This window comes from Armigeres subalbatus, chromosome 2, assembly GCF_024139115.2.
Source record: "Armigeres subalbatus isolate Guangzhou_Male chromosome 2, GZ_Asu_2, whole genome shotgun sequence".
NCBI classification, from domain to species: Eukaryota; Metazoa; Arthropoda; class Insecta; order Diptera; family Culicidae; genus Armigeres; species Armigeres subalbatus.
In genome coordinates this window covers 23,786,353-23,804,593 of record NC_085140.1, presented here as the reverse complement: position 1 = coordinate 23,804,593, position 18,241 = coordinate 23,786,353, and the positions used below count along the sequence as shown (strand labels likewise).

At 37.5% G+C, this 18,241-nt stretch overlaps 1 protein-coding gene across 7 annotated transcripts in view; it reads left to right on the top strand.

The window, feature by feature from the left end:
• Nucleotides 1-18,241, top strand: part of LOC134218252 (potassium voltage-gated channel subfamily H member 6) — a 531,314-nt gene that overhangs the window by 502,118 nt on the left and 10,955 nt on the right. For 6 of the 7 annotated variants that reach the window (XM_062697177.1, XM_062697175.1, XM_062697178.1 and 3 more), the window contains 9 exons: nucleotides 2,648-2,771; nucleotides 3,102-3,222; nucleotides 8,266-8,384; nucleotides 8,565-8,755; nucleotides 8,848-8,990; nucleotides 9,057-9,250; nucleotides 10,639-10,730; nucleotides 10,803-10,915; nucleotides 11,120-11,194. In XM_062697177.1, the coding sequence (XP_062553161.1) occupies nucleotides 2,648-2,771; nucleotides 3,102-3,222; nucleotides 8,266-8,384; nucleotides 8,565-8,755; nucleotides 8,848-8,990; nucleotides 9,057-9,250; nucleotides 10,639-10,730; nucleotides 10,803-10,915; nucleotides 11,120-11,194 (1,172 nt within the window). The remainder of the gene's footprint in view (nucleotides 1-2,647; nucleotides 2,772-3,101; nucleotides 3,223-8,265; nucleotides 8,385-8,564; nucleotides 8,756-8,847; nucleotides 8,991-9,056; nucleotides 9,251-10,638; nucleotides 10,731-10,802; nucleotides 10,916-11,119; nucleotides 11,195-18,241) is intronic. The other variant, XM_062697179.1, reaches the window with a different exon arrangement.

Below are 18,241 nucleotides of genomic sequence, written 5' to 3'. Positions count from 1 at the left end.
GAACAAAACCTGCCAAAGCCGTCAATCCCCCTATCTAAATGTAATATTTTAGCACAAAAAAAAAAGAAATTTGTTAGTTTAAAATACCTACGATGCAAGATCTACTCATATTCTTTGTATTGAGCTAACAATACCCGAAATCGGATGTAAGATGTCGGATGCGAAAATACTGCCAAACACTTTTGCCTATATTTTTCGAGGATGAACCCAAACTTTTGGCCGGGAGTGTATGTGCAATTTTTCATATCTATATCACATATTCAAAAATTCTTGTGGAAAAAGTTTTATAAAAATTTGAGACTCTTTGTGCCACATCCGCCGATATTTTTTATTGGGCGAAGTTCTGGCGAACTTGGCAGATTTGCCTGCTTCGGTACACCTTTGACAGAAATTGAGTTAAATTTCCGTGCGATGTTTTTTTTTCGGTGAAAAATTTAAAAAATTCACCTAGAAAAATCAACAAAACAACTCCATACTGAGTAACGGTAATTGAACCAATTGTAAAAAAATGTTTTACTACTACTACAGTATTGTAGTCACTGAGCAGATGAAAGTTAGAGTGTAGTCTCTCACCTTCCTTGCATTTGCGGGGTTTGCTGACCCTTCTACGTTTGGGTCTCCTTGAACGATTTTAGAGTGTCCGACTGTGGATCCAAAGGGTATATATTTTCGAGACTTGCTCTTGTTAAATATTTTTATGCATTTTTATGTTTTCAAGTCGCATCGTAATAATTTTCTTCTGAAGTGAAAAAAAAATCTTCGTATGTACCTATATTCAATAAATATCCTAATAAGAATTCAGTTATTTTTTCTACAGAATGCTTGAGCGTAGATCTGGGTCTCGGTTTCATAACTCATGATAATAAATGATATAAAAAGGAAATTAGTTCATCTTCTGAAAACTGTCAGAAAACATAATTGCTTAGAAAATCATGTCTTACTTAAGTTAATGTTTATATATTTAAAATAAATCTCATATTTCTGCGAAATATTACAGATTTGACAACAGCAGAACTGTTCGGTTATATAATTTATCTCTTTTGAAAATATCTTTAAATATTTTTCTTAGATTTCACCATTTGATAAAAAAAAACAAATCGTAACGCGGGAATTCAAATTGCGTGGCATTGCTTTAACATTTCACACTCCTTTGGAACAGAAATATATCTGAAAAAACAACGATTATGGTAATCCATTTTCACAATCATACACGTTTAGTCACCCGCAAATGATATAAAAGATATCCCTTCAGAAGAAAGGTTGTGAGCGAATACAGAAACGCAACTCTTTTGAACGGATATCATCCCACCCCTCTGATCCCCATGTGTGAGCTGTCATTTACCTGCCACGAGGTCGAGTGACTAATTCGAACGGTGTCCATCACGTTGCACAATGGCGCGCCATGAGATCTTCTGCTACTCTGAATCTAAGAGAAAAAAATGCAGAGGAAGTTGTCTGAGGTTAACTTCATGGCAACATTGTCATCCTTCGGGCAGGGAAGGATGAGTAATGTAGTTGTAGGTTTAAGTAGTTCCAACGATTCCCGAAAAGGTAAATTCTATACTTTAAATCTTCAATGTAAATTGCTTCCCATTCATTGATTGCTTGCCTTTTGTTCGTGCTAATTCATGCAAGATTTCATCAGAGCTTTACACGTTGAATTTAAATTCCGATGAACTGTTTCTCTAACACATATATTTCAGATCACGTAGAGGACAGACCTAAAACAAATTGAGCAAATAATAAAAATGAAAAATACGAGCAAATAGCGTAGGCGTGCAGCTTGTCGATAACAAAGCCATGAGATCGATTTCTTTGGAATCGATTTCAATACGAAAAACAAAATTTATAACAAAGAAACCTATTCTTCCATTTAATTTGAATGTGATGTTGATTCTAATTCGATATACCATTTGAATTTAAATGAGCAGTGTTCCTAAATGGATAGTTGGTTATTGACAAAAAAAAATAAGAATAAGTAAGTAACATGAAATGCCAATAAAGTTTAAAAAAAAGTATTATTTCGGCATTATTTAGCACTCGATGATGTATGGCAATTTTCGTCTATGCCTTCCAATGAAAATAATGCTACACAATACTTCCACTAATGGAAGATTATAAAAATCCTTCTCGCTTATAGTGGAAAGCCGTAAGTCAAACACACTACAAGCACTTTACATTTCACTATAAATGCACATGGCCTCCGATGGTCTGAAAAGCAAACATAAACCAAGTTAACTGCACATAGTGGCATAAGTGACGTAAAGACATTTCAAATTTCAGTGTATTTACACCTTACTTACGATATTATTTCATTCGCTGAAACATTGATATGTCACATGTTTCCAACCTCAAGTGTCTAAATGCTCAAATGCTTTAAATAATGGATGTTTATTCCAAAACCATTCGAAATACATCCGAATGTACAACAGCTCTTGCGTCAACTATGCACTCATGGGCAGTAAAGTATTCTCATGCACTCAGTGAATCTCTGCCTCTACGCCGTCATTCTTTCCCTCAGATACATAACAATAGAAAACTATAATATGACCAAATGTAACTGTAACTAATATATCATCTCAACTTTTCCCTCGCTCATTCTTTGTATCCTTGCACAATTCTTAAAACTTGCATGACAAAAAAACAGGTATGCGATAGGCAACGCCGAACGTCCGTTTATGAAGAACAAAGTAGGCTGGCTGGACGCGTTAGCCGAGGCCACCCAGGAGTATTACTATGCCAACAACACCGGTGGAGGTCCGTCGATAAAGGTAAGCCTGCTTAGATGCCATTAGGAGCGATGGGGAATCGCCGCACAAGCTCGTATTTTTCTTTTTCATCACACGTGTGCCCGATTCCTCAATCAAGCGCGATAGTATCCCAGTGGTAATGAAACCAGTCGAGTACCTACTCAGGAAAAGCAGTAAACACTTTTGACACGCCGTCGTACTCCGCTCACATCCAGACGCTCATAAATATTCATGCTTTCGTGCAACAAATAGTTTTCATGAATCGATTTTTCTTGCTCTCGTTCCATGCTCCTCCCCCTCCTCGGTTGAACGCCGATTGACGAACGAATTGCACCATGGGAAACTTTCAAGTCACGATACGTGACCGCGCTGTACTTCACCTTTACCTCGCTGACGTCGGTGGGATTTGGGAACGTGGCGCCGAATACGGACGCCGAGAAGATTTTCACGATATGCGTCATGTTGGTCGGATGTAAGTATGACCTTCCGTTTAAGAATAGGGGAGTGCTATAATAGGCGACTGTCAGTGGCGTATCTGGTGAGAGTTCACATCAGGTACCAGAACGTCGGCCCCAGAGGCACGTTCACCTCAATTTGGGATATTTGTGCCAACGCCTTCACAGCCTTCCTCATCACGCACCTGAGGGAAAAGGAAGTGAACAAAAAGAAAAGAAATATGGATGGGAGAAAAATGGGATGTTTGGGAAAGGACCCCTTTAAGAGGGCATACAACGTATGAATGTACAAAAGCTCTTAGCTCCTTACCATAACGGTTCCTTGCCTTATTTCAAGCAAATGTGTTCTTCTGCGGGAGTAATCACATATTTTGCCTTAGCGTCCACGGAATCGACTTACGGTCATTTGGCCGGAAGGGCCATTTGGCCGAAAGGGCTATTTGGTCGCACGCCATTTTTTCGAAGGCCATTTGGCCGAAAAGTTGAAATACGTTTCCTTATTAAGAGTGTGAACTGAGAAGTGAATAGTGAGAAATAAGAAATGAGAAGTAAGTGATGAAAAGTGAGATGTGATAGGTGAGAAGTAGGAAGTAGGAAATGAGCAGTAAGAAAAACAAGAGCGAGATGTGAGGAGTTTGAGATGATAATTTGAAGGGAAGAAACGTTGGGAAGTGTTGAGTGAAAGGAAGAAAGCAGAAGAAAGAATAAGTAAGGAAGAAGGAGAAAAGAAGAAGTGGGATGAAAAAAGAAAGATTGAAGACGCAAGAAGGAAAAAGAAAGTTAGAAAAAGAGACGTACAAAAGAAAGGAGTAGGAATCAGGAAAATAAAATAAAAAAGAAGCAACAAGAAAGAAGGAATACTGAATGAAGAAGCTGGAAGAAGGAAAAGGAAAGAGGAAAAAGTGAAGAGATTGGAGAAATAACAAGAAACAAGGAAGAAGCAAGAGGAAAGAAGAAAGTGGTTTGCCATTTTCTTACGTTCCATATAAATAAAAACAAATTGTTTGGCAAAAACCTTACATGGGGGGAGGGGGGTTGAAAACCCCAGAAAAAATGCTTACGTAATTAGTGTACGGTCCCTAAGAAGAAAGCGAAGAGAAGAAAGAAGAAAAAAGGGAGAAGATGAGAAATAGAAAAAAGGATTAAAGTAGAAGAAAGAAGAGGAAGGAAGAATGAAGGTAAAAGGAATTCAGATTCCAATGCTCGCATCTCACATTTTTTTAAATGTTTTCAAATTTTATTTATTTCATTTATTTATTTAACCTTAGTAAGATGTTGGGGTCAATATGACCCAAAACGAAACTTCAAAGTAGAATAACTTTTTACCTGATAATCTGATCGTTCTGAAATTTCTTGACTTCTAATATTTTGTGGAAATGAAGCATCTGATATGAAAAAAGTATTTTAAGGTGCGGCCCCACAAAAAAAGTTACGAATAAGATGTTATTGACCCAGAAATATAAATGCTTATAAAACAGGCAAATTATAACCGAATTACAAAGTTTATATACCGTTCGAAAGATAAACTCATCAATTTTGTGGCTATGTGGTGATATGCTGGTTTTGGAGACAATGGCCACCGGGAAACGACTTCCACGGGACCTTGTCGGTCATATAACGGGAGCATAAAAATCGCTCCATATATCCCTTTCGATCGATAATTCTTCATATATTCTCTTTAAACGGTAATGTATGGTCCATGAGAGGGCTTCCGACGAAAGTGGCCACTCCTGGTACATGCAAGGTGCCCCCGGGGAACCCGCAGGAGGGGACATTTCCGTTTTAGCACCAAAATATACCGTGCGGCGGCTCTGTCGTCATGATTTTCCACAAAATGGATGATAATGCGCTCGAAATTGATAAAAGACCACATTGGCCACTCCTGGTATATGAAAGGTGCCCCCGGGGAACCTGCAGGAGGCGACATTTCCGTTTTAGCACCAAAATATACCGAGCGGCGGCTCTGTCGTCATGATTTTCCACAAAATAGATGATAATGCGCTTGAAATCGATAAAAGACCACATTAGCCACTCCTGGTACATGCAAGGTGCTCCCGGTGAACCCGCAGGAGGGGACATTTCCGTTTTAGCACCAAAATAAGCCGTACGTCGAATCTTTTGTCATGATTTACAACCAAACAGATGGTTATGCGCTTGAAATCGATAAGTGACCACATTGGCCACTCCTGGTACATCCAAGGTGCCCCCGGGGAACCCTCAGGAGGGGAAATTTCCGTTTTAGCACCAAAATATGCCGTGCGTCGGCTCTTTTGTCATGATTTTCCACCAAACAGATGGTTATGCGCTTGAAATCGATAATTGACCACATTGGCCACTCCTGGTACATGTAAGGTGCCCCCGGGGAACCCGTATGAGAGGACATTTCCGTTTTTATACCGAAATGAATAAGTGACCACATTTTCCATTTTGGAACCTATGAAGTACCGCCGTGGAGCTCATAGGAGAGGACATTTCCGTGCTTACTCTTACTCTTACTTTGGGCCGATGCCCACGTAGCGTGTTTTCAAGCTGCGTGCACGCCGCGTCCACGCAAAGTACCAAATCAATCTCTGAAAATTACAGCTCAATCGCTTGTTGCATAAGCTGGCGCATTTGATTTGAAGTTTGTATGAGGATTTCAGCCAAAATGTATAGGAAAATACACCTCCGTCACTCATTCGATCTGGAAATTGGTTCCGATTGCTCGATTGACCTCAGAATTGCAAAAACGGCAGTTGGTATGATACAGAACAATTTAACAGAACATTGTATGATGATTAAATGAACTTTTATATGGGTTTCGGCTGATGCGATTCGATCAAAAAACCCAAAAATACACAAATCAGCTCCTAATAATTCAGCCGAAAATTATATAAAAGTTTATTTAATCATCATGCAATGTTCTGTGAAATTGTTCTGTAGCATACCAACTGCCGTTTTTGCAATTCTGAGGTCAATAGCAATAGTAGTCTATTTTCACCCTCGAACTACTTCAAGACCAATATTTGAAACTTTAGACGGGTACTCTGTTGACTTCTTTATTTGATATAATTATAAATGATTTCTCGCTTAACTTTTCAAAAGGACCTAAGTAAATTTTTTTTCATGAATTAATTTGAATACTGCAATCAATAGCTTTCATGTTTTTCTGTTGATTGCGCTATTCAAATTAATTCATGAAAAAAATGTTACTTAGGTCCTTTTGAAAAGTTAAGCGAGATTTTTTCACGGTTTATGTGGGAAAAAATAATCATCAACGAAAGTCAAAGTAATCAAAGTAGAAGAAGGTGGTCGATTGTCAGCACACTGTTGTTATTGGTTCATAACTTTCGTCCAACTGCACACAAATTGTGATCGATTTTTTCCCATTTCCGGATGTCGCGACTGGCAGTTGTCGAGACCTGCACACTTAGTTTTTATTTCTGCAGCTCGGCAAAAATCCGCACAGCCGTGCGCCAGTAAAATAAAAAACTGATATTTCAGCAAAAATGGCCTTTGTTAGCTGATTCCCGGCAAAATATTTGCTGATTTTCAGCAATTTTGACAGAAATCTCGGCAAAAAACATGTTTGCTGGGGCACGGCTGTGCGAACAACATTTTGCTGAGATCCTGGTAAAAAATATATAGTAAGAACCCAATCATCAACGAAAGTCAAAGTGTGTGGATCGAAACATCGGCGATGAAATAAAATTGTCAACGCTATTATTCAGCACGAACAATCATCAAATCGTCATCATTACATCATTGAATGCTTAATTTTTTTTCTACAACAAATATGATTTTGAAAAAGTATCACCGGCGTGTGCTTACTTGCAATCTACATGCTGATACATTTACAGTTACATCAAACAACTGAAAACCGAAATACGCCGCTCCAAAGCTACGAGGTGACAATGCTAGAAAGTGACAAAAGATAGGAAAAATAACACGGTATGTAGTGCCTCCCCGAGTCACCTTAAACTAGTTTTTTATTTAGTAGGCTCAGTCGTATATGGCGCTTTGCGGAACCGCATATCTTCTCTTATATATAAAAATGAAATGGTCTGTGTTCGTATCCGCATAACTCGAAAACGGCTGGTTGGATTTTTTTCATTTCTTCAGCAGAAACATTCGTTATAGTTTCCGACGGGTTTATATGATATTTCCTAATGCGAAAATTACGAGTAAAGTTGAGCAAACCGTAAATAACTAAAATTGTGATTCCTATGCGAACTTTGCATGGGCAGTTCGGAACGCACATTCTCGCCTACTGTGCAGGACAACGTCTGCCGGGTCAACTAGTCTTTAGTATAAAATATTAGGATTATTATTCTCTCACAACGCTATAGTTGTAGATTGTATTAAATTTTATTAAATACCAACAAATCATCGTCGTTTCTACCTTCATGGAACGAGGGATGTTCCTGGGTTTTTCAGTTCACCGTCTCACTATGCAAGATTTTTTCATTTGAAAACTGTTTTTATTTATATGAAGCGTGAGAAAATAACGGACCTCCTCCTTTCTCCGTTAGCCCTTACGTCATTAGTTCACGGGCCTTGCAACCTTCAAAGCGCTCTAAAAAATCAAAATATCATACAATTATCATAAGTTGCGAAGAAAGTACAGTTTATTTAAACGTCTTCGATACTTTTCGCGTATCATACAAACGTAAATAAAGAGAGCTTAAGTTTCAAAATCCGCGTGAAAAAACAGGTTAGTGTAGAAAATCGTCACAGAGTGTCTAGTGTCACAATAAGTGAAGAAATGTGAAGTATAATGAGAAAAAATCGATTTTGGCAACAAAAATGTTCCGAACGTGTTGCCAAAATCGAATGGGGTCTATATAAGTGAAATGAAATTTGAACTGAACTCGATCCTATCTGCGTCACTGACTACCTTGAACTAGACCGTACGAACGTCCATCAATCAAACTGGTATCACTGTCAATCGCAGCCTTTCCTAAGCCCGACTTGATTTCGAATAAATTTTAACTTGTTTCTTTTTTTTCTGTGCAATATCCATCAACTTGATTCAACTTCGCATCGCATCGAAACCGTATCTAATCCGACCCCATCTGCAGCCCTCATGTACGCCAGCATCTTCGGTAACGTTTCGGCCATCATTCAACGGTTATACTCCGGCACGGCACGATATCACACACAGATGTTGCGTGTCCGGGAGTTCATTCGGTTTCATCAGGTAAATTATCCGTTTGAACATGCTCGTAATATGCAGCTATGTACTGTGGCAACGTGGCGCCAATTGCCACGGTCAAATAAAATTTTCCTATAAGCTGTTGCTTCGGTTCCGTTGCAGGCGTGAACTCACTTCCATATAAGAAATTATGTAATGTATATTCCCCTTGCTCTCTTCCCGAAGATACCCAACCCACTGAGGCAGCGACTGGAGGAGTACTTTCAGCACGCCTGGACGTACACCAACGGCATCGATATGAACTCGGTGCTGAAAGGGTTTCCCGAGTGCCTGCAGGCGGATATCTGCTTGCATCTCAACCGGAACCTGCTCAACAATTGCTCCGCCTTCGAGGCGGCCAGCCCTGGCTGCCTAAGGTGAAGTATCAAGCAATGGAACTTGACGAAAAAGTTTCAGCGTAGCTATCGATTTTGTTACAGTAACTAATCTCATAACCATCTTTCCCCAGAGCACTTTCGTTAAAGTTTAAAACCACACACGCCCCTCCCGGTGACACGCTGGTGCACAAAGGGGACGTCCTCACGTACCTATATTTTATAGCGCGTGGCTCGATAGAGATATTAAAAGACGACGTAGTCATGGCGATATTAGGTAAGGCGTGTGAGTTATTGTTTTCGAGTTATCTCAATTCATTGCTTCTTCTCCGGACTCCCCCAGGCAAGGATGATATTTTCGGCGAAAATCCCTGCACCCACACGACGCTGGGAAAATCAAACAGTAATGTTAAAGCACTAACTTATTGTGATCTACATAAGATTCATAGAGATGACTTATTAGACGTGTTAGATTTATTTCCGGAATTTTATGATAGTTTTGTAAATAGTTTGGAAATTACGTATAATATGAGAGATGTGAGTCTATATTTCAGAACTTTTTACTGCTACCCTTTTCATAGAGTCAATTCACACATTTAGTTGTTTCTGGTTTCGTTTGGTGATCTAAGAATATCATCCAATTGTGTAGTGCTTCGTCTCTTTTGTATTAACTTGTTGATTTTTTGCATTTATTTCTCAAGAGTTTTTTTTCGTTCTATATCATTGTAAAGCCTGTCCACGTTAAATTTCGGACACCAATCATCTAATGCTATTTTTTAAAATTTTCACAAACCACTGAGATGATTAATTTATATAACAGCTGAATCTCTCCGCTTTATGTGATTCTTTGAGCATATTTTCATTCTTGTCAAAGTGATGAAATGGCAACAAATCAATTGGACATTGCTCAGTGTCCGAAATTTAACGTGGACAGGCTTTAGATGCAATTTCTGATAGATTAGTGATTGTGCCAATCAAGCAAATCAAAATAGAACTGCGTTTTATAGTTATTAAGTTTAACTGAAAAATAAAATCTTGTTTCGTGCATGAAAGGCTACAATCTTAAGCCATATAGCAACATATAGATGGAAAACACAATTGCAAATTCAAGATTCACTTTTTTTGCAAATGTTTTGTATTTGCATTTTAAATATATGCATATTTGTTGCATCTGGTAACCAGTAAATCAATTGAAATAATAAAAATTGATTGACTGAAAAAAGGCGGTGGAGACTCTAATTGGATATGTTTGAACTATAGATTTATCAATTAACTAGATAAATTAGGCAAGCGGAATTGTAAGAATTGTAAAAAAAATAACACGTAGAGCTGATTGGGCTTGATGGTCAATAAGGCTGTTGTGAGGAATCAAGGAATCAAGAAATTGAGGTTCCTATGAATTAGGAAACTAAGAAATTAACATAAAAAGAAATTAGGAAAACATATAATTCAAAAACTAGCGGCCCTCCTTGGCGCAGCGGATAATTGCGCGGCTACAAAGCTAGACCATGCTGAGAGTGGCTAGGTTCGATTCCCGGTGCATTCTAGAAAATTTTCGAGTTGGAAATTATCTCGTGAGAAACTGAGATAATAAATATTTTAGTTTTTTTTCTTCTACAGTAGAATTCAGAATTTGCATATGGCACGTATTTTTCATAGTTGCCTTAGTTGCATAGGAAGTTACCTGTAACATGTTTTGCTATGGCATCCTAAAATTAAATCTATGTTATTTGTGTGTGGTCCAGTTTCCAGTTTTTATCGTTTCGATATGAGTTCAATGTTTTCGTTTACTAGCACTTCTATAGTCGCCTAACGCAACACCGCCCTGCAAATTGTTGCTGAACACAATTATTTTTCCTCTACGTTTGTTCTGTTCTTTTTTTGTCGCGAATTCTTTTCCCGTCAACAATCGTATACGAAAACAGGAGGAGCAAGCGGGAATAGAGTTAAGGCATCGACATATGCGACTCGGGTCCCAAGATAGAGATAGCGATACACGATCCTATGTTAGGAGGATGTAAGTCCAAATGCAAATGATTTTAAATTAATAAAACCGTCCTTTCTAACGTGAAACTTTATTGCATTTTAGAAACACGGTACATCATCATAGACCGAGTCAGACCAAATGTGATATTCCAAATGATAGAAGTTCGGGACAAATAAGCACTAACTTCGATGACGATCGAAAGTTTTCTATATCAGGTAAGATCAAACGAAATTTACTGTATGTTATTCAAGTTTCATAAATTCGTTCGCTTTCACTTCGGAGTTTCCATCAGTGTGCAATACAATGAAGCGGAAAACATAATTCATTTGATGGAAACTCCTACTTCGCATCGTTAGAACATTCTTCCATACAATCATAAACAAATCAACTCAAACATTACACGCCTATTCCGATCATAGGAATGATGTCTCATATAAAGCGAAGCATACCCGATCTTAGATTGAACAGACATCAACCATTGACCAGTACTTGTGGTAAGCGAACCGCATTTCAACCTCCTACACGCAATGCATCTGTGCTCTGTTTTTTGGTGTTAGGTGCCAATGCTTTTGGTTTTTGGTGACAGGATATTCTGCGCCCGTTTGTTTTTTGCTGTCTCCCATATGTGAAATCCCGCACTCATTGAAATCTCCTTGATGTTTTGTACAGCAACGAAATCTCCCACATTTCATATTGGTGTTAATCACGAAATTTCACTACGAAAGCCATATTGACAAATCTGGGAAGTTTATCCAAAAGCCAGGACATTTTTTGTTTTGAATATAATTCCGCAGTTCTTTGGAATTTGTTCGTTGAATAAAGTGATTTTCTTCAAGCTTTTTTTGTAGTTTGAACCTTATTCAACAAATAAGTATCCAAACGAAAAACATCATTGGCGGAACTCGTCGGACGTTCGAGATATATTTTTTGGATTTGTCATATGGTTTAAAATCACGATTGTCGTTAACTCATAACTTCGCCATTAGCTTGACTGTGAAATACGCTTTGCTAGATTATCATCTATAACATAAAACCGAGCATCCTATTAGTAAGTGACAGAACATATTATGTTAGGTGTTGGAAATAAAAATATAATATTGTAAATGTGACGTCTCGAATATTCTAAAAAAAATGCACTTCAGGTGGTGAAGGGGATGAAAAATTGAAAAAATCACGTAGAATCTATTAAGAAATGTTTTAAAATTCATGAAAAAGAAATTAATCAGCATCACTAAAATCAAGTCATTATAACAGCACGATAACTCGAACATTTCTACTCTCCGTCTGTTGTTGAACATTTCCTTATTTTCAATTAAATGTTTTATAATAGGTACCTAATGGTTCCAGCCCTTATAAATACTAAATGAAAAATGTTGTGCTCCCGTCATTTTCATAGAGTTGGTTACAGTTTTTGAAACTTGGTTTGGAAACTCGATCTGCATATGCGCACTGTAAATGTTTTGGGGACGATTATCATCTTTTGAAGGAAATCATTGATTGACTGTACACATCGTAGTTGCTAGTCGTGGTTGGTCGAGAAACAACAAATACGCACTGCTCATCAAATGAATAGTTTTCCTGGGACTAGAAAGCGTTTCTCACTGTACATGCTTTGAAGTTTCTTAAATTCTAAACCACGTCCTCACAGTCAATTAGGATTGGGGGTGAAAATTAGTTCAACACTCATTGATAAAAGAGCCGAGGAATCCTCTGCATCTCCATAAGCGCACTGGAAGGGATATATTATGTATATTATGTAGTTGGGAAAGAATTCTAATGGAACTCGCCTTGGTAAGCAACAAATTATTCTGAACGACGCGTACGCGCACCTAACGTATTTCACCGGACAAGCAAAAATAAGAACTGTATCATACTGTGCAATTAATTTACTTCAGATCAGATAGCCTTCTCGATATTACTGAGCCTGGTTGAATCCTAGGATCCTCTGATTCCCATCATTCCCATCAATGTGATGGTTACAGTAGCAATTCTCCTGAAGTTTTTCTAATTTCTTCTGAATATATTATTGAGAAATCGACTGTATATTTTTAATTCGATTTTAAGAACGGCTACGCAGTCTTGCGTCCATCCCCGTGTCGAAACGTCGGACAAATATACATCTTGTTTCAATCTTCAAGACTGCGTAGCCGTTCCTAAAATCGAATCTTCTGAATATATTTAACTTTTGTTTTTGGCAATCAGACTAGCGATGCATATATGAAACGAAGTCTTAATATAGATGCAGAGATCCAAAGAATCATTTTAGGTTTGAGGCCTTATTTATTGTCAATGGTTCTTTAAATATCAATAAAGCATTCGTAGCTTTACTGACTATCTGGTCTCAATGAAAGTTTCAATTTAGTTGGCTATCTAAAAATACTCCCAGATATTTCGTTTTTAGAATCTAATGCCCTCTAAATATATATCTGGAACTCTAATACTTCTTCTACATCAGCGGTTCTCAAACTTTTTCTTGAATGGTACCCTTCAGACCTTGGCACAGCTTGAGGTACCCCCTAGTTTTTTTAATTTACTGGTGAGCTCAAATTCAGAAGTTGGTAATCGATTTTCACTGGGCTTGTATCAAACCTATCCATTCAATTTGATTGAATTTATATATTAACTAGCTTTATGTACCCGGCCTTGCTCGGAATTGCCAGTTTGATTCGCAGTTTTTTTTTCACAATCGGAAAATGAATAAACCAATTGGTCAACAGGATAATTGCGTTTTCTTATCGATACTTCATCATTTGATCAAAAGAAGGCAGATTTCATTTGAAAACATTGACTGATTTTGAAGAAGGGAGCAAACCCATAATCGCCATATTCCGGGCAAACGTCTATTTCTAAAGAAGGAAAACATCCACCGATGCCTTATTCCGGCAAACGTCTATTTTAAAGAAGGGATCACATTCACCATCCAGAAGGAAACACATTAATCATTGCTTTTCACGTTGGGCAAACCATGATTTCGATGAATGGTTGAATTGATCGATAACTAAACAATACAATAATGGGTTCAGAAGTTAGGCTGGAGCATACACACAAACATACAAACATTGAGTTTTATATATCTCGGCAACTTATTCAAAACGACGTATGTGATTTTGTAAACAAAGATGCATACGTCGATTTGTCAAATATGATGACACTCCCACGCAAACCAACACAACGAACATGTAGCCGAAACCTTCCCTACCTGTATGTGGCGATAGTTTGCGTGGGAGTGCTATCAGATTGCAGAAATCAACGTTTAAATTTTTGTTTACAAAATCACATACGTCACATACGTTGAATAAGTATCCGAGATATATAGATAGCTAATAGCTATATGTATCCGGCTTTGCTAGGGACTGAAAAGTAAATTATAGAATTAAAATGTCCAATGCTGTAGCACGAAACCCACAGAGGTAGATCTACCGGTCATAGAATTGAACCTTTGTATCAATATATTTTTATATCTTTGTTTGGCCCTTCCACCTTTTCAATAAACATCTTCCAAAAATAGAGAATAAGTGTACCAAATCTGGTTGAAATTTATCCTGGGAGTTACACTGAATTGCTCATTTTTAAAGACAACCCCTTCCCCATAACTTCCCTTTTTCCAAAATGACCTCCCACCTTCTTTGTTATCTTCTCCTTAGGATAGAAAATGTGTGCACCAAATTTGGCTGAAATCGGCCCTGGGAGTTGGGTGTTACACTGAATTGCTCGTTTTCCAAAGACAACACCTCCCCCTATACCCTCCCCTTTTTTCCAATGACCATCCCACCCTTTGTTATTTTCTCCTTAGGATAGAGAATGTGTGTACCAAATTTGGATGAAAGCGGTCCAGGGGTTCAAAAGAAACACTGAATTGCCTGTTTTCTGAACAATACCCCTCCCCAGACCCTCCTCTTTTCCCAAATTACACTTCCATGTGATCGACTTCTCTTAGTGAATATGTGTACAATATTTGGTTGATATGGGTACTGGAAGTTGGGAGTAACACTGAATTGCTCGTTTTATAAAGACAACCCTCCCCCATACCCTCCTTTTTTACAATGACCGCCCCACCCCTTTGTTATCTTTTTCTTTAGGGTAGAGAATGTGTGTATCAAATTTGGTTGAAATCGGTGCAGGGTTCAGAATTTACTCTAAATTACCCGTTTTCTGAACAATACCCTCCCTCCAGACCCCTCCCCTTTCCCAAAATCTCTCATATGATTGTTTCCTTATAGTGAATATGTGTACAAAATTTGGTTGAAATCGGTCCTGGGAGATGAAAGTTACACATAATTGTTCGTTTTCTAAACAAAACCCTCCCCTTTCCTAAATGACCCTCCCACCCCTTTGTTAACTTCCCTGAGGATAGAGAACGTGTGTACCAAATTTGGGTGGATTCGGCCAAGTGGTTCAGAAGTAGTTAGCGAACATACATACATAGATTGGTTTTTATATATATAGATAATTTATATAACAATCATAATTTTTATATTAAAGTGAGTTAACTTCAACTTTAATTATAACACGGATGCGTTACGAAAACAAAGTGAAATTTAGGATACTCCCACAGAAAGGGTAAAAAATAAAAATGTCCGGTGTTTTCGAAAAATAAAACAGTTCCTGAAACTTTTAGTCTTCTGATGCAAGACCATGATGAAGGAGGCTGAGTTTGATTCCCAGTTTGGTTCTGAAAGTTTGCTCGACTGGGCAGTTTCATCGTGCTAACAATGCAAAAATAACAATAAAGCTCCGATATAATATAATGCCAAGGGAAAATAATAGAACTTTAAAAACTCTGCAAGGATTTCGAACTTGTTATGGACAATGTTAGGTGTCAGTGTTTGAGAAAAAATATAGAAATTTTTGAAAAACTTTTGAGAATTGAGAATCTTAGGATTTAAAGCATTGAGTGAGAATTGACTAGCTTTAAGAAACTGAAGGTTGCTGTAAACATCGCGTTTTCCTTGAAAATAAGCAAGAGAAATTTTATTCACCTTGACCAAAAGAAAACCGGTTTGCTTGATTTGTTCGAAAACTGTTTCAGTGTTGAGAAAATATTATGTTTGATATTATTTGAAGGAATTTTAACGACATTACGAGATCAAGCATTATACGATTTATCTTGGATCATTAAAAAAAGTTGGAAAAGTTTCAAAGATAAGGATAAGATAGTATAAATTTATGGTGTCAGGCCATTTGGCCGAAGGTCAGTAGGCTGAATGGTCATTAGGCCGATTGGCCATTAGGCCGAATTAGCAAAAAGAAGCAAAAAGTGAAAAAGAGAAGTTCTTTCTTCACCTTATCCCTTCTTCCTTCTCCCTTCTTACATCTTCCTAATGACCGTTCGGCCTAATGACCATTCGGCCTAACGGCCTTCGGCCTAATGACCCAGCATCTAAATTTATAATATTGATTAACATTATTTGTGGAAGAGTGAATTATTGAAGCTCTCTTTACTCGTGCATAATACATATCGGCTGTTTTTCACATCGTCTGCCCTAAGGAAAAGCCTCCTTCAGTAGCATTAGTTTGTTACGGAACACGGTGAAAATTAAAAGTTCTCGCGGAAGATTTGAAAATTACGCTATGTGAACAAGACTCTTGCCTCAGATTCTATATTCCCACAAGCGATAAAAATGCTGATGTGAAAAATATGGTACAGGTAGCTATCTTATCAAGGGGAATTATAGATCGTCTTCAAATCACAGAGTAATTGGAAGCTTTGATTCCAATGAGTGGAACGACTACCGGAAAGACTTGAGGAAATTGTTATGACCTGTATGAAGGAGTTTGGATTCTCATTTAAAAACTGGCCTTACATCTGATCAGGGTTGGGAAAAATCAAATTTTCAAAAAATCGAGGATGATCCAACTCACCCGCGATCTTACTTTTAAATTATCAAGTGATAAAAACTCGCCAGCGATTAAGAATCGTTTGAAAATCGTATCTTGATTTCAAGCATTTACCGTTACATTTTGAACTCTTTTTCCTTACTACCATGAAACCATAACGCCAAATAGAAGATATAACGGGACTGTTGACAATTAGCTGATATTAGTAAAGATTAATGTTTGAATGAAAATTCTGTGTTTATTATCGTTTGAGTACAAAATTTGAGAAGTTGTCGCCGGCGACAACTCGCCTACTGTTTTCACGTGAAAAGTTTTCACATGAAAATTGCAATCATTATCGTCTGACAATGATTCAGCACAACACTGCATCTGATGTCCATGGCACCGGCAATGACGGGAAGAACTTTGTCATTATGATATTTTTTTTAAGAAAGGAGTAACTCACTTGTTTGCACTCTGTGGGTGACTTGGTTATCGAATTAAAAAGCTTTAGAAGTGAACACTCCCGTGAAGTCACTTGAAGGGTTGAACAAAAATGAAAGTTGATAATAATAATTAATAATAGTTAATAATAATAACATAATAACAAGAGCATCATTCAGAATAAATGTAAGAAGATCCTCTTTGCGCAACTCTATATAATATACTCTGGGACAGAGGTTCCCAATCTTTCGGATATGCGACCCACCTAGCAGAATCCCATATTGCTTGCGACCCACCAGGTACCAAATGCATTGATTTTGTGAAATTAGTTAAAAATGAGTTCGCGTTAGGTTAGATTGGACAAACTATAATAAATTGCTATGGTATTGGAAACGACTGGAAATAGTTTTTATGTAGAAATTTTGGCTATCTCAGTCTTTAAAACCATTAAACGATTGGCGTAAAACGGCGTAAAATTTCTACATATAATAAATTGCTTTATATCCCATCATTGTATTGTCAAAAATTCGTCAATTTTTTGGATTGGATGTGGATTGGATTTGGATGGAATTTGAATTGAATTTGGGTTGGATTGGATTGGATTTAAAATTTATTCAGATTAGATTTGAATTGGATTTCGATTTGATTAGGATTGGATTTGAATTAGATTTGGATTAAAATTAGAATTGGATTGGATTTTAAATAAATTTGGATTTGATTTAGTTTGGATTCGAATTGGATTAGGATTGGTTTTGGATTGGGTTCGGGGCTTACATTTGGATTGTATAGGACTTCTTTCTACTTGCCCAAATATCGTATAACAAAAAAGGCCGTTGACCTCGTCAGGTTTGTTGTTCTTTAATCATCCAATCATTAGTTAGATCCTAATTCAAAATATGGAATAGATTTGTGGAACAAAATAGTAACACAATTATGAATTAAGATTTGTCTTTCGCGACCCACCACTGAACAACCCACGACCCCCCTGGGGGTCGCGACCCACAGTTTGGGAACCTCTGCTCTGGGAGAAACATGACCAGCTGTATGATTGCATTTTCCTATATAAGGACTGTTCAGTTTATTGAGAGGACACTTTCACATGACCATATAAAAAAGACAGATTGGTCAATTTTGATAGAGTTTGCTTTATCATATCTTATAATGCACTGTAAATCAACTGTAATTTTTGAAAGGAAGTAAAACAGTTTAAATCCAACAAAATGGCGCCTATTGTCAAAGTTTCTCAAACTTCGCGTAAGCATAAGTTTCCCAACACATTT